The sequence below is a fragment of the Haliaeetus albicilla genome, chromosome 1 (assembly GCF_947461875.1).
Source record: "Haliaeetus albicilla chromosome 1, bHalAlb1.1, whole genome shotgun sequence".
NCBI classification, from domain to species: Eukaryota; Metazoa; Chordata; class Aves; order Accipitriformes; family Accipitridae; genus Haliaeetus; species Haliaeetus albicilla.
The window spans coordinates 33,479,196-33,501,820 of record NC_091483.1 but is presented as its reverse complement, the minus strand read 5'-3'; the positions used below and the strand labels follow the sequence as shown (position 1 = coordinate 33,501,820).

The following is a 22,625-nucleotide window of genomic DNA, read 5'->3' as shown; positions in this document are numbered from 1 at the left end:
CCAACTTACACAGTGACAATCATTGATGATTCTGCAGTACTCTTCACAAAGAGATGTTAACCCCAAAGTCATTGACCAAATTACTTTTGAAATTACATTCTGCTTGCAGATAGAAGTGAAGGGGGTTTTTAGAGATTAACTGGAGTTGAATTTGCTGTTTGGGAAGGTAAAAGTGGTTTTCTCCTACATATTAATGGACCCTTCATCTAACCTCTGTGTGCCAGGAAGTTATCTGACCAAGGAAACTTGTGTCTCTGTTTATTACAAGTCTTGTGAAGGAAAGCGGGGAATGAAGACAAACTGGAAGAATGAGCAGTGAAAAATCAAGGTGAAAATAAAGAGCAGAAAGGAAGGGATATTTGCTGTTAAATAAATCTGTTAGTTATATAGTGATATATATGTCATTTTCTATTATGAGAAATGTGACATTTATATGCTTATAAAAACAGACTGGTTTTTTTCCCTCTGTATGTACTCAATTGTAAACCAGCAACCTCCAGTTCTTGTGCCTCTATTTAGAGGCTTAGTTCAGCTTTCTACTTCATTTACAAATTTAAAGCCATGTTTATTAAGGTGTTCTCCTTGTGCCAGTTATCAGATGTTTTATATGTTAGATATATTCATATTGGCATTTTTAGAAACTGAAAAGCAGATAATAATAGTAATTTGTGCCTGGTACTTCAGTATTTTTACATTTCTGCATTTAATGTAAGGAGAAGGGAGATAGCTAGCTTAGTAAATTTAAATATTTGAGTAAATTAAATAGATATTAAATATAAATTAAACAATGCAAAAACATAATCTGAGTCTAAACTATTTCAAACACTATAGCGCTGCAACAAACCATGAACTGGTTATATACTCTTTATGTTGCTTACTGGTTATAGGCTTTATAATTAATTTAGCCTAATTAAAAGGCTAAAAGAGCATCTTTCCAGATATTTTTCAAAGTAGAAACAAATAGCAGTCAACAAAATGTCTTCATCCTGATCCCTCCTCACTGAAAAAAATTATTGTGCAAAATATTACATTAAATGTGTTTGCTTAGAGTTGCTGAGAACTCAGTCTTCTAAAATAAACAGTACTAGACATACAAATGCTGTTAAGTGACAGATCAGTGTCTTATTTAAAATAAAGTGAAATTTTCCTTTGGCATTTCACAGCTCAGGTGATAAGGTTTGCTTAGATTCTAAGAGGAATCGAGGCTAATCTGTCCACCTATATACTAAGTGCTGGTTGAGAATCAGTAGAAATTGAATCACTAAAAACTCACTTGGCTATCCACACCTCATGTACTAGCATAAAAAGAGGTAGTGAGAAGCAGTAGCAGCTGTAATTTATGGTTTGCCCCTGCAACGGGAGCTACAATAACTCAGGTCAGATGCAAGACCCGTGCAGCCTTCCAAACCATAGGAGCAGTAAGCTCTAGGCAATGGACCTGGCAAATACTGGATGTCTCAGCTGATAATTGCATGTATTAGTAATTAGTAAGAATAATTAACTATACCTACTAATAAAAGACACATGAAATAGGTTTATAAATAACCACCTGGAATGTATTCAAAGGTGTTAGAAAATAGGCCTAAACACATTTTAAGGAGGCACTTCCATTCTTAGTGAGTGAGATTGGAGATGTTGGGGAAAATTAATCAAACATGATGGGGGGTGGGAGGTGAAAGCTCATTTCATGTGTCTGCTATTTTTTTCTTCTCAAAACTAATTTATATTTTTCTGGCCTCAATTGTTTATAGTAATTTTATTTGCTGTATGTGTCAGCAAAAACTGTTCATGATGTTAAATAATATAGAGACTACAGGAATCGCAGCACTCCAAAGTAAGTAGGGGAGCATTGCACACTCTGGATGAACAACTGGAGTGCTTGGACTTGTGAGTTCGTGATTTCTATCTTTGTTTTTAAGAGCCCTTCATAGCTTTGAGCAAATCACTTCCCCTTCTTTTTCACTTTCATTGATAAAATGGGTTAATAATATTTAAGCACAGTATTTCATAGCGATGTTGTGCAGATCCATTAATAAATCCATTTGCAGGTCTTTGATTACCTTCAGTATATCAAAATGTCACTACTGAGCTTGCTGACTGCAGTTATTTAATTTCCTAGTTCTACTCAACTTCTAGATTATAAAATGATACTTACTGGCGTAACTTATGATACAACTAAAACTATCATCCTGAAAGTCAGTTCAGCAATCATCCAGTACTCCTTAGAAAAAGCTATAAAGTACACAGATTGTCTTTTCTTTTCTTCAGTTATTATAAAGATTTATTTGATCTCAAGCTCTAATATCCACTGAAGATTTTCTCTGTCAGTATTAACTTCTTAGATCAATAAATTGTGATACTGATCTCCAGAGAAGTCAATGTCTGCCAACTATCATTGCAGTGTTTACCCTTGTTGAAAAGCAGTCATAGCAAATTAAATTGGCTTCTGTCAGTGGATGATATACAGTGGATGGTCCATATTTTATGGTACAATTAACAAAGGTTAATACATAGGCCTCTCCCTAGAGAAGATCAGATTAAAGACAAGGGTTTGTAGTGAGAAAAATCCCAATTTATGAGGTGAGGTAAATCTGTTTTCATTTAAAGAACAGTTGCTGAAGACTGGAAGATACTATCGTTTTCAAAGGAACATGGTTTTAACAGTGTGCATTTATATATACTTGATCTTCTGTATTGCTGGAAAAACACTGACTGCATTCTCTAATCTGCCATTAGACAATTTACGTCAGTATGTAGGTTTATGAAACATTCTGTTTTGAGGCAGGTATACAGAAGTGCAAGAACACAAAACAAAACCAAGTCTGTAACTACTTTAAAACAGCTCCAGAAAGAGATGCTTTCTCATTCCCCTAGCGAAAATGGTGGAAGTCTGTCCACAAGCAGGATCCTGATCTTGGATCTCCAAACAGGATGCAGAAGTGGGAAAAGTTAGTTCTCTTAGACTTGTTTTCTTCCTTTACCTCATTATCAAGAAATTTCCTGATAGTTAATCACATTTTTAACATTGCTTTCCAAGGATAAATTATTATCACGGCCTAGTAGTGAGTCCATGGTACCCGTTCAGTTGCACAATAAGGATGATGTATATTTAATCTGATCAGCTCTAGAAATTAGAAGAAACCTTGAGCATTGACCATTGTAATCGTGGAACAGTTATCAGCAAAATTCTAATAATGTCCGTTGTCTGTACTTTAACAGCCCACTCCAAATTTAAAAAATGGCCTAAGAGCACTAAAAGAAAAGCTCACAGGGTTGTTTTCGACATGGGCAAGATGGTATTTTCTAAACTGTTATTCTGAGAAATACTTGAATTACTTGGTATTCAGACATTTTAAAAAATAGAGTTTAGGTAATTAAAGCTTTACAAATTCTCTGCCCTCTAGAACACTCAGAGGTTTCCAGCAACACAGGGAAAAGGCTCAGTCTACAAAACCCAGCTGTGGTATCACTGTGCATCAAAAATACATATTAAAACATTGCAGTTGCACAGCTAAGTACTGCAAAATTAGGACATGTCCTGATTTACCTAATTTTGCCTAATATGTATAATTATGATACAAATGATGTTTAACATCTACTACGACTTATAAGATATGATTATAGCCTAACGGTGTAGCATCTTCTGTTTAATTTATAATAAAATCTATCAACTTCAAGTGAGACTTGCAGCTATTATGAGAACAGAATTGGTTTAAGCAACATCAAATAAAAAGTCCTCATTGGGTGAATTCCTTACAGTGGTGGGTTTTTTGTATGTATGGGATGCTTTAAACTGCAAAGTGTGATTATGACAAATACCCTGTGGACGGTAAATTTAGGTGGGACGTGTGATGTTGTTTGAAATTGTTAATATGTCCCTTCAGGAGGGCAAGCTGACAACATCTCTCAAAACAGTGATTAGTTTGGAAGGGTTTTTTTTAATAGCTCAAAAAACAACCCTTTTGGTACTGTCTCACTCAATTCTCCGCTATAATAAACAGTGTTAGCGCCTGTCGTGGTTTAACCCCAGCCAGCAACTAAGCACCACGCAGCCGCTCACTCACTCCCCCCCCATCCAGTGGGATGGGGGAGAAAATCAGGAAAAGAAGTAAAACTCCTGGGTTGAGATAAGAACGATTTAATAGAACAGAAAAGAAGAGACTAATAATGATAATGATAACACTAATAAAATGACAACAGTAGTAATAAAAGGATTGAAATGTACAAATGATGCACAGGGCAATCGCTCACCACCCGCCGACCGACACCCAGCCAGTCCCCAAGCGGCGAAAAAAACCCTGCCCCCCCCCACTTCCCAGTTCCTAAACTAGATGGGACGTCACATGGTATGGAATACACTGTTGGCCAGTTTGGGTCAGGTGCCCTGGCTGGGCATGAGAAGCTGAAAAATCCTTGACTGTAGTCTAAACACTACTGAGCAACAACTGAAAACATCAGTGTTATCAACATTCTTCACATACTGAACTCAAAACATAGCACTGTACCAGCTACTAGGAAGACAGTTAACTACATCCCAGATGAAACCAGGACAGCGCCACTGGATTGAATTAATTTACACTGGCAGAGAAGTTGCTCTGCATTCCTTAGAGAGGAAAGTTACTGAAGTTGTTGGAGGGGCCACTGAGGGTATGTATATATGGACAGCTGTAGACAGACACAGGCTCTTCTGCCAATGCTCCTGTCTGGCCAGTCTCAAACCATTTGCAGTCCAGAAGCCATATGATCACAGTGCCCCTACTAATACACCCCACCTCTCAGCAGCCTTTCTAGTTCAGGCACAGTGCCACATCAGCATGGCATCCAGACCTGGGCTGGCTCATGTCCAGTTATCACGGAAGAGCAGATGTTTTTCTGAGGCCATCGTGTGGATGTGCCCTGAGATGTTTTGTCAAAGCAACTTAGCCACCCTCAGGGCTGCTCGACCTTTCTTAGATTCCAGCTATCACTGAAGAACTTGCAGCTCATGTAGCGTACATGTACCAATCTGCTTTGCAAGATCTGCATACTGAGGCTATTTCAATGCTTAAAAGATTGGACTGCCTTCCTGCGCACTTCTAATTGCAAATTAGGGCACTTGATTTGGTTTGGAAAGCAGCTACTTGATATTTTTTTTCTTAGTTTTTTTCTATTCTGTGTAAATTAAAAGACAAATTGTCCTCAGCTGAAGTGTTGGCTTTTGAGGCAGAATGTTGTCACAGAGGAGGTCTCCTGGTTTGTCCGCACTTTGAGTTTAATCTAAAAGAGCTATGTTTCACCTCCTTTTAGTAAATTTTATCAGTCAGCTTCCTTGCTGATCAAATGCAGGAGTCCATGTTAAAATGTGTAATGTTTCTGCATACCAAAGTAATGGATTCAACAAAGATATTGGCTTTCTGACATGTTAGAATCTCCCTTATTCCTCAACAACTTCTCTGTGTTCCATCGGCTATAAACTACCTGTCTCGCTTGCTCTCTTAGGTAATAATTACCATGGCCCTCTCCTTTCTCCTTTATTTGAATCCCTTTTATTTAGCAACTGTTGCCTTTGCTTTCAGGTGTGGTGTAACTGTTACATATCTAATTAAACTCAGTGATCTTCTCTGTAGGTGTTAACTTTGAAGTCTGTGCCTGCTATTTCAGATCTGACATAGGGATTTCATACCCAAAATTTCATCTCAGTTTTCATCCTGTACCAATTGGTTAAATAAAATATGGTATCTCTGCATAAAAATCTTCTGATGAATGAACTGTTAGAACTTCATGGGTGGAGCGGTATTCTTCACTTGCAGAATTTGGACTTATCGAAGGGGTCATAATAGATTCATAGTGATGTGAAACCAGATATCTGATTAGTTACTTGCATAAGTTGAATTCATTGAATCATTCTGCATTGCAGTGCCACAGTGTGAAAAGGAAATGAACTTCTAGCCCATGCAAACTTTTTTTTTATATTCTCCATTACATCTTTTCTATTTTATTGGTGGTGGTGGTAGTGGATTTTTTCATTTTAGCACTTAAGGACTTATTTCCCAAGAAGTATCATAAATTCTAGCTTTCTCCAGAACAATCTTGGTATTGTTTGTGTGTTCTTTTAAATCCAGATTTTGTTATTCTATTATTATTACTGTTCCAAATTATTAAGTTTCCACACTTCTTTTCATATCTGTCACATCTGTAAAAATAATGACCGTGCTAACCAACAGGTTACTGAAATATTACCTAAAAAAGGAGTGGGTTTTTAGATCAATCTTTCAAGCATTTTGACTGGATAGGTCCATTGAAGTATACTGACTTATTTTCATTGTTAACTTTGGTATTCACTCGTTTTTTTCGTATATTAGTGCTCATTTGTAAGATATATTGACTCATATGAAAGTGATCTTTTTTTAAACTTGGATCCAAATACTTTCCTGCAGTATATTGCTTTCCTGTTAATTTTGCCTTCTAACTTTACTATTGGGCCATCCAAAAATATTAAAAATAATAATAAAAAAATGTATATCATAGCTTGTTCTATATGAACAAAATTTTGTGTTCTCAGTTATCCTCTTGTATTACTCTTTTGTAGACACAGTATGTTTGCATACTTGTGCATATGCTTCAGTCTTTGAATGGGGAGTTCACTTAAAATAAAGAAAATGCAAAGTACTTCCTCGTTAGTTAAATACTTTTACTAATTAAAGGTAAATACCGTACAGATTGCAGTTGCTTTGTCAATCTAATTCTGTTGGATTTTCAGTGTTGGTTTTGAGCTCTTTGGGTTTTTTCCCCAAATGTAAAAAGATGTCTGTAGAACTTAATTGGAAATGCAACCTCCTGTGTGCTTTTCTTTCAGAGTACGGACATGAGTCCAGCTAGTAGCACCACCTCACTCCCTGTTAGCCCTCTTCCTGAGGAGCCGTTATTTTTCAAGGTATGGTGAATTAATTTCATAATAAATATTGTATATGAATTTTGGCTTATCGTGTTATCTGGTGTACTATGAAGTGCTATTATTACTACTTCCTTTTCTTTAAATTACTGTGATATCAGCAGATGTTCTTATATAACCATGCAGTTTTCAAGAAATGCCTAGAATAAAACATTATTGGTTTTGAGAGGATTATTTTTCTAGCAGACTAGAGCTATAAACTGTTATTTATAAGGCTGTGTTTTTATCCATCTCATCTGCTGGTGATACATTTTGATATGTGCATTCCTGTATATGCGTGTATGTCATTTTCATCAACAGATTTCTCTTTATATTGCAAGTATGTGCTTTAATGAAACAGCGATTACTTACTGCAAAAATACAGGAGTTGTTAAAGGTATGTCAAAGAACAGTTTTGGCGTAAATCCAGTGTAAGCCACAGGCCTGTCATTTTAGTTAATTTTAATAATAAATGATGGGACAGTATCTGCAACTTTGTAAGGTTCAAGCTGCAAGGAACAAGTGGCCCTATGTCACTTTTTCACCTGACTTCATGGTATCCAGCCCTGGGACACAGAATGGCTTTAGGCAGAGCCCGCCTCTTGGAAGAGGTCTCCTGAGGCCACCCAGGTATATATTCAGAGCGGTGCTGCAGCTGCAAGCAAAGCAGTCACCTTGCCAGTTGTTTGCTGAGACAAGGAAGAGGGAACTTGGGTTTTCAGCACCATTGTCTTAAACATGTGTCATAATAGGACAAAGTTACACTCAGAGGAACATCCATTTTAAAATTTCCCCTTTCCCCAGTAAGTTTCCACCTACTGTATGAAAACAATTAGTAGCTTGGGTTGTGTTTTCAGTCACTTTTTGATGACACTGAATTAAAACCGAGGAAGTAGAATTAATGAAGTTTGATGATGTAAAGTTTGTGTCTCTTCTGCACAAGCCTCCAGTGCAGGAAATACCAGCCTCCTTCAGACCTGGCCAACCTCATAAAAAAACTTGGGCTTTTTTTTTCTTTTTCCCATATTTTGTATGTCTATGCAAGAGTTGTACTCTGCAGTTCATAACCTGCTAGCTAGCCAGCTGATTCCTGTTACTAGAATGGTTAAGGATTGTTCTTGCTTGGTGGTTTCATCAGTGGAGGTACAGATGGGATATCTGTGGTCAGCTATTCACTGATTCTCATTCCTCTTTTGGGGTTTAATGTTTCCAAGACCCCTAGCTCTCAATCAGATTTGGCTGAAATTGAGAAATGTTGTGCCAAGATACTAGAGCACACATATCTTTTTCTTGGGAAACTACATTAAATGCATATTAAAGTCTACTCAACATTATAAGGCAGATTTGGTAGTTATTGTTTCTCCCTATGCCTGGGGAACCACTAAGGTATGTCACATACGAAGAAATGGGCTGCTCAGCTCAGATAAATGTGTAAGAGGTAAGAAAATCTAACTTGCAATAGTTACAATAAACTCTCATGCTTAAATTCACAGCTGAGGTAAGCAAACACTGCTCTCTTTGCATCAGGAGCACTCTGACAAATACACCGTAGTGCCTTTATTTATTTTTAAAGGAAATGGTACTTGTATAGCTCAAAATGGGTTGTAAATGACTTCTTTGAAGTACAATAGTTGCTCTAATAAAAAAAGAAGGTATTTCTTCATATTAAAAGTCTCCTTCCTTTATATTTTATAGTAGAAAATGGTACAAGAAACTGAAAAAAAAAGGGCAGGAAGTGTTATTTAATCTTTCATTTTCAGTCAATTTTCAAAATAGGAAACATTTTCCTTTGGAATTCAAGTAAAATGGAGGCCAGACCAGGAAAAAGTCCAATACATCTCACAGCCAATGCCCTTAAATAGAAATAAAAGTAATATAAAATGTAACAGTTTCTGTTGTTTTCCCTGACTCACTCCAAGAGAGAGCAATATTGTTCCAGTAGTAATGTGAATGACTGGTTTTACAAGCCATAACTCTTTCCAAATACTGTCAGTCTATAATATTGGCTTTTGATGATGGGATGATGCATTTCCCTTAGCAACATGATAATAACCTTTCCCACCTCCTTGCTGTAGAATTGGAGATTGAAAAAGAAATTCCATTCTGTGGTTCTGAAAACACAGGTGTAACGAAGCAGCACAGTATAAATGCTGCGTCTCTTTGGGATAGTTGAAGATCTTTGAGCTAATGAGCTTTTATATTGGACTGTGAAATGAAACCAAGCCCCTGTTCTCAATTGTACCTGGTTTTATACCAAGAAAGAAAACTGTCCTTTCTTGGGTTTTATCAATTCATCTTCAAAAGGAAGTCTGCATTTCTGCATAAAGAAAGACTGCAAATCCTGTCATCATGCTCTTATTACGTCCAACCTTACCAAAGCAGATGCCTGTCATTTTTAATCCCACAGGATATGTGCTCTATGAATATGAAGGAGAACCTGAGCTTGTTCAAAAACATTTTAAGATTTTGAATTTAATCTAAGGAAAGCCGGAAGCAAGTTTCCCATGGGAGTCCTTGCGTGTTGCATCTTAGCTCTGGTAACACTGACCTCGGCTACCATTTTCACAATATATTGCACAGACTGTGAAATGCAGCACTGCCAGAAAGATCCAAATCATGTGAGACCATACTCAGGAATATTTGGATCAAAGTCTTTTCCGGTACCGCAAGCGATACTCCACCTGGGTCCATTTTATACCATAATTTTATTTGAATCATTATGTTTTATTTATGGTGAGACAGGACCTTTAAAGGAGTGTCAGTGATACCTAAGAAAGGGAATAGAAAACAATTGAGTAAGAAATAAGGGTAACCAACTCCAGTGCTATTTATCCTAAAAGCAACCTTGAGAAAATTAAAACATAAACGTATCATTAATGCCATTCAGGAACCTTCATTCCATAACTGTTGTAAATAGTGACATAGCACTGGAATTTGGTTTTGCTTGAGGAATCAGCAACTTTGCATAGTAGCCAGAAGTACAACCAATTTTTCATGTGGCTTTGGGTTTCCTTCTCTCTGTGGAGTTAGCAACACACGTGTTCTGAGCAGTCTTCCCTAGCCGTGCCCTTCAAAAGCTTAGAAAAAAATCCTGTTCAGACATGTATGCAGACAGTGCTCTTTTGAAAACCTTTTCTAAACCATTTTTTGATAAAACTCATAGACATTTCTTTTTAGTGAGGGTTATTTTTATGTCAAATTCCAACTTTGAATTTTCTGCTGTTTTCCGTGGTTAAAGCTATTTAAAAAAACAAGATCTTTTCCTGTATTATGGGAGAAGTTAATTTCTTCTCTCACAAAAGAACACCTTCTTTGTTGGTGATTTTGCACTTAAACTTTTCTGTAGGGAGGATCTTCCTTTGAACAGAAGTTTATCCTTCTGTCCCTGTATAAAATTCCTTGAAGAATTAGAACCTCATCTTAGGGAAAAAAGTTATGTCACAGTTGAAAAATTTCAGAATTAAGAATTTGAAATACAGCAGAGCAGAATGGTATTTGTCATGCAACCTTAACTCAAGTGTTATTCTGCGTTATAATAGCAAAACTATAGCTGGCTTAAATGTGAGTGACTTTTAATTATGAATACTTATATCTATGCTCATAAGCTGTAATTAAAAATAATCTTGCCTTTCATTTAGAAGATCAGTGAAGGAGTGGGTATTTCTAAAAGGTCAACTTACCAAGCAATGTCTCAGCCATTTTTTAGAACCTGTTCCCTTCTCCTACTTACTATACTGTGCTTTATTATAATAGTATTTTATTATTTTTTAAGTTATTCTAAAATATAGTGACAGGCATTTTTAAGAAGGGATCTGTGACAATGATTTGGTACGTAAGATAGCTAATATTACCTAATTATACATTATCTATTATAATGAGCACCAGTCTCACTGATTATTAGCCACAACCAAGTTGTAAATAGTAACCATAATAGTAATTTAGTATAGCAATGTTTAATTGCTTTTTAATTCCATGATTAATCTCAACCATGCTTTACTAATTGGCATTAAACATATGAAAAAAATCCTTACATTCTTTCTTTTCTGCTTTGAGCGAGCTGAGAATTTCCTTCAGCATTTTTTATCTTACTGTGTTCTGACTTCTGTAATTAATAGTTTCAGTGCTAATTCCCTGAGTAAGAAATGGAAGTGCCAGCACAAGTAGCAGAAGCTAACAGTCCTTAGCAGTATTACCACTGCTAAGACCACCAAGGTCTAATAAGGTATAGATCTATACTAAATTAGGTCTATACTAATAGTTCCGCCATTCATCCTGCAGCTCTGCAGGCTCTGTAAATGCAGATCTTTGCAGTCACTAATGGGCATGACTCTCTGTCAGCTCATGACATTTGTGCATACATCTTTAACATGAGATAAATTTTCCATCTGGTCAATAATCAGATTAATATTTTTACTGCAGATGTTTGGAATAATCAATATGACAGTGACAATAGTGTGACTTTATATATGTAGCTGAAGAATGAGATCTCGTCCTAACTTAGACAGGAACAATGACAACAAATTGGGCCTGTATTTCAAAAAGCTTCTTATGCTAATTGACACACAGCCAGCCTATTTACCCTCTCTTCCTTAAATGCATTATTTCCAATATTTTAAGTATTTGCTGGCACTTCTTTGAATAAGACTATTTTAATGTATTGTTTCTTTTTGTTTTCAAGACAGAGTCTGAAATAATCGCATAGACATTATGACCCGTGGGCGGATAGAGGTTAGGGTTCAGTGATCCTCTTTCATGGGCTGCAGGCCTCATTAGCTCTTGTCCCTCTCATTCCACCCTCCACCTGAATTTCTGCTTGCACTGAGCAGCATGTAAGCTCTGAAGCCTCTGTGTTTTTTGGTTTTTATTTGTTACAGAAATATTTTTGGTATTTCTACTAAAGTAAATAGGGTTATAAAAGTATAACTCACTCAACCCCACCTCTCCTAATCTGCTGCCCCAATCTCCATCTTATTTGAAACCAGTCTCTCATAATTCTTCAGTGGTTTAATCAATTCCTCCCACTCTTCACTTTTATTTCCTGTATCAGTATTCACTTTCTCTATCACTCCTTATGTCTTACTGGTGTAGCACAGACTTTCAAAAGTCACATCATCACAGCAGCTTTCTGCCTTTGATGAAAGCCTTCCATTTTGTAATTTCTGAGAAAAGACTTATACATCTGATCTGTTTCATAGTCTTTATCATCATAGTATATGAGATCTACAAAAGCACTGAATTTATTCTGAAGGTAGAAGTGAGAAATAGGTATTATGGGTCCTGTTGCAAGAAGCATCTGTGCATCTATTCACTCGCTTTTCCTTTTTCTCAGTAGCTCTGTGCACACTTTTCCTAAGGAACAGGGCTCTGCCAGCAATTCTGTCTGAGTAGAACCACGTCACCTGTTCCATGAGTAATATTTGCATCAACTCATTCAGCAGGGTGTGGATGTGGCTGTGAAATTCTCCTTCTAAGCTTTCACTGATATAAAATGGAATGACAAAGAATAACATAATCAGGGTAGAACTTAATGTAAGAAAAAATTAAATATGTGTATATATATATATATACACTTGCCCAGTTTTCCCTGACCTAATAATTTCTTTCAGGTCTTAGTTTATACTGGCCTGTAAAATGAGTCTGGGAAACGAGTTGTCTCTCTCCCAACATGCTCTCTGTGTCTGCTATTGATTCTGACTTCTTGCTCTTGTTGAAAATACACAATGTTTATGGCCAAATTTGAACATCTTTGTATACCTTGTGTGTGTCCATTGAAAAAGCTGTCCTATGGAACCAGAAATGTCTGCCTCTTCCTGCAGGTTTTGAAAGGAGGAGATACAGAAGACAATGGAGCTACTGTATAATCTAAAAATACTGCTATACAATTTTAGGAATAAAGTATGTGAGTGAATCATTCAGGTGATGTTACTGCTTAGCTACTTTGGGTTATTAGACTTCCCTACATGAAAGTATTTGATTTAGCTCTCTTAGGGTAAATTGGGTGAGCAAAAAGAAACAAATAGACTAAATAAGCAATCTCCCAAGGCAGAGTAAAGACTAGGACAAAAGACTGCTTCCAGGGCTGGGGGTCCGTCCTTGTTTGGTTAGTGGTACTAATTAACCAATCTAAGTGTAATGAAGTGTTAAAAAACAGACTGTAGATGAGAGTGAACATCAAGAACCCCTTAATGGAGATTCTTTTCTGAATGACTGATTTATAGCTAAGGAAGAATTTATCACCCAGACAAAAGTGGTCTTGAGTGCCTGTGGGTAATGTATTTCTGCCAGGCCTCATGTATGGAGAAGACAGACAAATGTTTACACATTCTGAACACAAGATGGTATTTCCTGAGATTACCATTTCCTTCAGGGCTTGCAGCTCAAAGTTTGGTCTGAGAACAAAATACTAATAGCTGAAGGCCCTAACACCTGAAATGCAGGATCATTCAAGAAAACTTGTGTGAGCTCAGAAGTACAGTTGTCCTGGTACAAGGAAATTTTTACAAGATATAGCCCCCCCCCCCCCCGCCTTTTTTTAATTTTAATTTTGATTGCAGGGAGCATAAGTACAAAATCTGTAATTTCTCAGTGTCACTGATATAATTACTGAAAGAATCAGGAATGAAACTGGGAACTATGCCTGTATTGCCTGATTTCTTTCTGCCTCTATGCCTGCCTTTCCCAAATTTTGTGAGCATGCATTTTCTTTTCTTTTAGTATGTTTTCCTTAATTTTTTGAAACTTTCTTCATAGAGTGAGGGTTAGTTCAGTATTTCAAAATTGCAAGCCATTGGCTTAGGCAAAATTGGTGCTTTTAATGCTATAAATTCAGTTATTTTCTCAGTAGCCACATACAGAGAAAGAATTAATGTCTGTTTTACTAAAATCTCCAAAAACAACAAGAAACACAGATGATGCTTCAACCAAAGGCATGCAGAAGGATCATCATTACTTTTTTTCAGTTAACAGGGTTTCCAGCATAACTTAAAAATTAATATAATCAATACTACAAGGGTAAATATTAGATTCATTCAGGTTCCTTCCCTCAGGCAGACACATGATCATGCAATGAATTCTGATATGTACCTATAAGGTAAGTTTTTCCTGCTGAGTACTCTATATCTAAGACTAAAAAGTCATAAAATCTGTAGCATTACAGGTTGCTGAAAACATGTTATCACTGACTACGAAAAAAGATTTTCTTGAAGCTTCATGGGAAGATCCTGATATCCCCAGTAAGAGCACTTAAAGTTCTTCATCCTAATCATCTCAACACAGATATTAAATCCTCCTAATTTCCCTTGGCTATGGACCGATAGGCATAAGTAAATCCGTGGGAGTACATTGGCATTTGAAAATATGATGAACGTTCTTTTAGTTAGCAGAATTATTCCAAGGGTTTTGGAGTGAAATTTTGTTTAAATCAATGGCACAGTGCCCACTGACTACAGTGGCATGTGCCTTCAGGTCATGGATGGCATGGATTATGTCAGAGACATTGATTACTTTAGAAGTGAAAATACAAATCTGTACTGACTGGTTTAACCCCATCAATTATTTTAGAGGTGAAAATGTAAATCCATATTGACTGTTCCAACCCAAGAGTATTTTTTGTGGTTTTATTGTTGTAAATGAGATAAAATTGGAGTGTTTTCATAAATTTCATTCAATATAATAAAAATGTAGAACTGTTAGCAATGCAAGAATTTATTTAATAATAATGATTTTGTTTCCAGTATGTGTTAGAATAACAGATGTTTTCTTCCTGGAATAAATTAAACAAACTGGGAACTTGAAAATGGATTTCCCACATCTCAGACGAGTATTCTCACAGTAGCAGGTGGTCTTTCTCTCTCTTTCTGGCCAGCAATTGTATTTTTCATCCAGAAAACCTCTGACAGACACTTGCATGGAAACTAAACATGTTTTTGAAAAAAAGTTTTGGCTTCATCAAGTAAAAGTTTTCAACTGGAAAACATCCATTAAAAAGTTCCTTGACTGTTCTATTAAAATATGTATAAACTTACCCAGTGTCTAAATAAATAATGTTAATGACCCAGCCACATGTTTTCAAACATAATCCTTTACCATAGGAAATACAGGGTTGGTGTTTTGAAATTCTTATCAAGTTGGATGTCTCAAAAGTACGACATTAAAAATAACTAACTAATTTTGATAATGCTCTCCTCAATTTTAAGGAGACAGATATTTTGGTGAGCAATTTAGACAGCTATTAAGGAGAATGGGATATATTCTGTTAATTTTAATCAGCTGAAATTAAAGGCAAGATTTAATTGCTGAAACACAGACACCTTGTGCCACTTAAGAAACCCAGCTATATCCTGCTTTTCCTCCACCTGTCTCTCTAGTAGAGCAAAGTAGTGAGAGGTGATGGATGCTGCAGTTTGATTTTTTTTGTTGTATTCCTCGTTGTGGGTTGTTTGTTTTTTTTTCCTTTGAGTTTGGCCCTTGGTCATAGTGTGTCTCTTGCTAAGTTATAATCTCCCTTGCAAGTGATGTGTTTATACTGGACTGTTTAATTTTGCTGAGGAAATTGACTTGTCTGGGAGACTTTGGTTGTGTGATAGAACTGGACTAGGTGACTTATAATGTTTGGTTGGGACTTTCCAGATGCTGTTCCTCTTCCCACCAATGTTTGTATGGTTGCACAACATTAAAGCTAGTTCTCTGGGGAAAAAAAAAAAATTTCCCTGTATTTAAATATTAGGAGTATAACATTCTTATTGTGTTATTGGGGTAAGTTTCTTGTTTCTGAAAGGTGTGATGTACTCTGATTTTAAGCCACAGCACGTGCATTCCATTTACTCTCTGCCCTTTTCCTTGCTCCTGGAACAGTTCAATACACTGATGATTGGTGATGAAATATATTTGTGTATTTAAGGTGACCTTTTCATCCTCATAATTTGTTCAAGAATCATCAAGTTTTCTTTTGCTTTTTTACACAAATTTTTTAAAAAAACAGGAAAAATAAGAGATCTTTGTTTGTTGAATGGTTCCTAAGGGTGGCTGAATGATCTGGCTCTTAATAGTAGTTCAGGGAAGTTTTATGTCTCATCACATGTGTAGAATAAGAAATCAGTTTATTCAGGCTTCTTCATTTATCGGAGACTACCAAGAGTCATGAAAGGTATTGGGGATAGAGACAATGGAAAGTGTCAGTTTTATTTCTTTTTAAAATGTTGAAAACCTAGACTCTAGGCTGTGGATATGTTGCGTTGTTGTCATGGGGAACATGTGTAGGAAAATGCCATTCGTACTTCCAAGTAGCTTACAGATAACTGTGACAATTTAAAAAAAAACTGTAGTTTTTAAATAACATACATTTCTAAACACTTTTTTATTAAACAGATGTGGATATGATTCACTTACAAATTGCTGTTTAAAAAAAGGGCAAAAGGAAAAAAAGAGCACTGCTTTGGTGGTTGAAGGAATTGATAATGTGAGAGTGGAAAAAAAACTGTAAACAGGTTTAGTAACTTGATTCTCATCAGGTGAATAATGAACAAAATATTCAGTGGATAGTTGGGCAGAAATTCAGAGGGAACACATGAACCAAAGAAGAAACTTCTTTTTTTCTCTTAGATTTGCTATCTTCAAGCAAGGATGAATGCTATAGTTGAGAAGGTATAACAGTTTTAATTTGGATAATGTTTTCGAAGTGTGTTAAACTTACACAGCTATGAGGGGAAGAGCTGTACACTTGCTATGGGTAGCCTTGTGATAGAGTTTAGCATTTTAAACAGGAGCTCTGAAAGCTTAAATTAAGGCTAATGAGGGCACAGTGGAAAAAAGTTCTCTTTAGGTACATGACAGATCATGGACAAGTCTGATTCCCAGATCTGTATTTGTAAAACTTGATGTTTGTCTTCGTAAAAGGCAGCTTTCCTTTGTGATAAAACAATCATTTCAATTCACAGGATCTGGCTTTGTAGTTAGCTCCGAACAGTTTTTGATCTTGGTATGAGCATAGAACAATGAATGCTTATGTCCAAGTAATTGTAGGCTTTGATAAGATTAAGATTAGCAAGGGCATCGTGGATCAGGATATAAGAACAATGAATGGATAGGTATCCTTAAGTACAGAACTGTGTATTTCAAAAAGGGATAGGTGAAATCCTTTTCCATTGATGCTGAGTTCAGCTCAGTTCCCAGACAACAGATTATAAAGTTCATCATGGTCAGCAGCATGGTTGCTCTTTGTTAGGAATTGGGAAAGACAGGGACCTCCTCTCCCTCCAAGCCAATTTTTTACTCTTGTAGTATTTACTCTCAGCAGTATTGTATAGTCCCAATCATAACTTGATTAAAGTCACCTTAGAACAGGCTTTTCATCCCCCAATGGTTATGTTCCTCTGGTGTCTGATTATCTCCATTGCTTGAAATCAACGTTGCCATTTGCTGTAATTGTTACATTTGTGGATGTTGTCAGTAACCAAGAAATGAATGAACAAGCATGATTGATTTTTTTTCTTCCACGTGGCAGGATCCTTCCAAAACAGAGTGGAAGGGGGAAACACGTAATGCTCCACATGACTGTACAAAGCAAATCTTTGTTTCTGGTGCTTCTAACAAGATGCCTAAATAGCCAGTTTATTTCAATAAATCAGTAAAGTTCAGGAAAAAAAAATTGGGTTATCTGAAACTGAACAAAGGGTAGATTGGATCTGAGGAATTAAGAGTTGTTTTCAAGGCTAATTAAATATCAAGTTTTTAAAAGCAACATCAAACAAATACTATTGCTGAAGTTTTTTGTTTACCTTTCACTAAAATACCTAGAGCCTCACCTCTTTCACAGGCTGCTATGTCTGCATAAAATTTAAAATGCCTAGGAAACATGCAGTAACTGAAAATCTGCAGGGTATAATTATGTCTCTTATAAAAATAGATGCAATAAAAACATGAAAAAAGACAAATAGGAAAAAAACTGGTGACAGTGAATGTTTAAAATAAAGTAGTTAATCTGGCATGCCAGCGTTACAGCATGCCAGGAGTTTCACACACACACGTGATGAATTTTTTAGTACTATGAGAGAAAAATTTTAAAGATTAAATATTGTTTTCATGCTGGTATTGCAGCTGTGAAGTAGGATGAAGTTAGGATACTGTTTGAGAGGGGAACTAGGAATATAATGTTGACTTATTGTTTCTGAGTGGTTGTTTGAATTGCTATAGGTCAGTTTTCTTTGATCAAATTTTCAGTCTCTTTAAATATAAAATAAATGTTCCTGTATTTGCAAGCTCAATAGGCCAGCATCTTTCTGCAAGCAGTTCTGTATGTGCATTTGCTTCTCTGTCCATAATGTGCTCTGCTCACTAAGCAGCACTAAGAGGGATTTTGTGGAAAGGAAAGGAGTCTGTCAAACCTGACCACTTGAATGCTCATGAGAAACCGTTTTCCTGTCCCACAGAAACGTCAAACATTTCAGGACTTTCTCATGCCCTGCACAGGCACAAAACAAGCAGGTTGTATGCTGTGTCATTTGGTCACCCCTAGTTATAAGAAGCAAACCCTTTAGCTGTGATAGTAAGGTATTTGTCTTAATTAGAATTGACCAGAATGGTACTTGTGGCTTCTTGCTATCTTTGTTATTTTGCTTTATGCTCTGCTATATTCTTGAGGATACTCCTTCAATTGCAAGTTTGTATATTTGATGTTTATTGCCATGATTATAAACATTTTGAATGAATAATATATACAGGCCTTTAAGTTATTAATCATTCGAGCCTTTTGCTTCAGTCTCCTCTTCTGAATATCTTTATCCCCTCTCCCTCTATAACCACAGAATGGTTGATTCCAGTGCTCTTCATCTCATTTCCATAATTATTTTCAGTGATGCATGAGGATGAATGCAAATTTGTTAGCAAAATGATAATTCCTTATCATGACAAGAAAAAAAAATTGTAGAATTATCTGTCCATAAATTAAAACAACATTCTTGTTCAGTTTAATCCATTTTATAAAGCAGTATGTACCTACCTCTTAGACAGAAAGAGGTCCTTAGAGTAAATGAAATTAACTGGGAAAAAATTAACATGTTATGAAGCTGTCATTTTTTAATATATCAGTACTGCAATCATATAAATGCTATTCACCTATCATCTAGATGTCTTCAGCATGAAAATTTGAGGAGGCTGATCATCATAAATATTAACTAATTCTGAGGTGCCAAGGCTGTTGCAATCACTAATACTCATAACACTCCTATAGGATGAAGAGGCGTTGTTGTCTTCCTTTCACAGAAAGAGGCTTGAGGTATTTCTACTGTACTGGTGATACTGCTCACTGTCCTGGTCTCAGTCTGGGGAACTGATTCTGCTTTTCCTGGTTTCAATTTCCAGCTGTTAGTTATTCCTCACTGACCTATGTCTTACTCAAATGGCTAATCCTCCCACTCAAAACAAGAATTCTGCAACTCCTTTGCTACCCAAACTGGGGAACCAAACCTACTCTTCAAACAGATCTCCCCATTCACAATCATGTGTAGGAAATTATAATTTCTCCTTAAATAAAGAAGTGGTATCTGAGGAATATTTATTATATTTTAAGATAACTTTCAATTCAATATAATGTTAAACACAGAAGTAATTAGTACTATGTGACCTGCCAGTTTCTCTTACAATACTAAAAATTCTTTGCTTATAGGAATGGAAAGATAGCTTGAAAAAATAATTCTTCAAGTTTGCATCATATTATTTCATGGGAAGTGTAGAGTGTTAAATATTTCTTTGTACAGTTCTTATTATTTTCTATCTGCAGAGTTCTTCCCATGTCATATGGAAATTAGTTTCATTTTTTTTGTTGTATGTTGTTTCCCCTCTGGGAGTGTGTACACCAAGGGCTTTAAGCATGGAAATATAAGTGGCAGTCATTTGCTAAAAAAAATTAGTCACTCTTTTGCCACAAGGAGATGAGGTATAAGTGTCCATTTGTATTCAATCTCTTCTTTAATATTTTCATAAACTTTTGTGGAAATCAATTGCTCACCTGTTTGTAGGACTGTCTTGCACACCTCCATGAATCATTCAAAGCAACAGTGCAGGCAAGATTCATGATGCAGTTAGCTTAAAAGAGTACTCCCAGAAGGGTCCAAAAAGGCAAAACTAACTGAATCTAAGCAAATGAATATCTCACCAGGGGACAGATTAAGTTAAATTGGCTTATGATTATGATTTAAAGTGCATCAAATGTTCTTTTGTGGTATATCTAAGAGGTTAGTATTTGTCTGTCCAATTGCAGCAGCTTCATCCCTTCAGGCTGTATTGGCAGGGTGAAAAATATAACTAAACATGATGTTGTGAACTGAAGTGCAGCTATCACTTTGTTAGGTACTTGTATACCTCTGACTGTAGGTAATTTGCCAGGAGAAAGGTAAGAAGATATGACTGAAAACAAAGGTGGCATTTAATGTCAGTGCATGCCTAACAGCAGAGAAACAAGTAGTCAAGAAACAATGATTTGACTTAAGTCAAACAAAAGATCAGAAGCAAACAAAGCTCCTGCTCTATGTGTTTGGAGAACTTGGTATGGTGATTCTGTAGGCTCTTGCAGGCCACAGGTTTGGGGCTTGTTATTTCACACAGGAAGAGCCACAGGAAGTCTGAGCCCTGCAGTTCCAGTCTTTCTGGGCAGTCACTTGTGCCAAAGGTGTCCAATTCAAGATGGGTGGATGGATGGGTGAATGGATGGACGGACTGATGGATAATGTCAGATGGACTGTGTCACTTCTCTCCTGTGTAATGAAGGTATGACACCTCCCCAGGTCCCTTCCAAAGCATAATATGTGCACTATGGGGTACCACCGACCTATAGTTTGGACCAGTGAAGTATTAATTAAAATTACCATCCTAATCAATGTGACTAATGTTCTACTTTGTACCTGCATTAAATTAGTCTGAAGGCAGATTAATGTAGAAGAGATACTTATAACCTGACTTTTCTACATTACAAAACTTAGAGTGCTGCCAGGGAAATTCATCAGAGTTCAGCTGAAAAGATACCCCTGCAGAGAGATGATATACATAAGCTGTGCTGCACTACTTTTCAGCCATACCAGCCTGTTATCAGCAAGGTTTGTTGGTTTTTTTTTTTAGTTGAGATGTAGTTTTCATAAGATGAACATAGGCTTAAGAATGGTTAAAGAAGGTTACCTATGAGTCCTTTGGGTTAAGGAAGTAGAATTTCTTTAAATATATCAAGTAATGTCTTCATTCCTTGGTATGTGGGTGTAATGGGGGTGAAAAAAATCCTGACTCTGTCATGCTGTGACTAATGGAGCATTAGACTGTTGAGCAAAACTGAACATTTGGCAGCATAACCAAAACGTTTACAGCCAAGACGTTTAGTGGAATTCACCGATTGTTAGGTTAAATCAACAGAAACCATCTTTCTTTGCCCTGCATGAGGTTCAGTTTATCAGGTGGCTATTCCATCTGTTTTTTTTTTTCTCCTGTCTTGTCTTAAATAACAGTATGTTCATCATTTTGCCCTCTTGACTCGGTTTTGTCTCTGTGATATCAACTCTTATAGAATAAAATTATTGCACAAAATAGCACATGGCTAACACCAGAAAATCTCTCCTCTATAAATATTTTACCAAAAAAAGTGTTCAAATACAGTCTGTGATGTGACAGTTGATGTTAATCCTGTTTTTAAATAAAAATGCTTGTATGGTATATTATAAGAAACACTGCTAATATGAATAGAGGGGAGGATTCCTTTTGTTGCATTTTGAAATGATGTTATGAAAAAGATGAGTATCTTATGAAATTTTACTGTGTCATACCAGCTTCTTGTAGATTGACTCTTACTCCTTCCCAGTCCTTTAGGCAATTGAATTTTTAAAAGTAAGAATTTGGGGGCTTGCTGGGATTTTTACAGAGACATGATTGTATTTCCTACTGTGATTCTTTTGGCCAGAGCATAACCTTGTCCTCAGTGGTGGTATTAGGAGTTTCCTGCAGAGCAGGTTGATCTCCACTTGTTACGCTATTGTTCAGCAAAGACGAATGTGCTCAATGCTCTTGAAAAATCATGATAGCCATTTCCGATATTAAAACCATTTGGCATGAAAACTAGTATTTACAGGTATCGTGGTGGTATAAACAAAACAGCAGTAATGCAACATGCTTCAAAGAAACACCTTACAGAAATTACTGACATTTATTTAAGCTGCAACTCTAGCTGTAAAATTATTTAAAAGTACTGAATAAAAGTCAGACAAAATGACTACAAAAGAGATTTTAAAAGGTATGAACCCCTAGTCAATTACCAAGGAATATGACAATGTTACAGCCTTAGCAAAAATGATATACTTGTAAATATAATATTGTTTGTATGACAGCTATTATCTCACTATGAAGAGTCAACTGAGGGTGCCCACTGTCATTTTAAAATTCAATGTAAGAGTCCATATTGTTAACTCCTTCATTCCTAATCTGAAGAAGGATAAAGCAAGCATTAATGTATCTGCATAACTTCCTATGTATTCTTTTTAGGAGTTTCAGCTGTTATTTATATGCCAGATGGGAGCTTTGTGAGAACAAGCCTATAAGCCAAGAAAAGCTAATAGACATATTCAGATGGGCAGAGTATATGGTCACTAGGAGAAACAACGTATTGCAAAGTCCTATTAGGTAACATGATACTCAGCAGGTGTTAGATACAAGCTCATTTCTGATTTGTCTTTTGTATGCCCTG

The 22,625-nt window shown here is 36.3% G+C and overlaps 1 protein-coding gene across 10 annotated transcripts in view; it reads left to right on the top strand.

The window, feature by feature from the left end:
• The window catches only part of CCSER1 (coiled-coil serine rich protein 1), a 723,849-nt gene that overhangs the window by 335,734 nt on the left and 365,490 nt on the right, over positions 1 to 22,625 (top strand). For all 10 annotated transcript variants that reach the window (XM_069784531.1, XM_069784559.1, XM_069784615.1 and 7 more), the window contains exon 7: positions 6,836 to 6,913. In XM_069784531.1, coding sequence (XP_069640632.1) covers positions 6,836 to 6,913 — 78 coding nt within the window. The remainder of the gene's footprint in view (positions 1 to 6,835; positions 6,914 to 22,625) is intronic.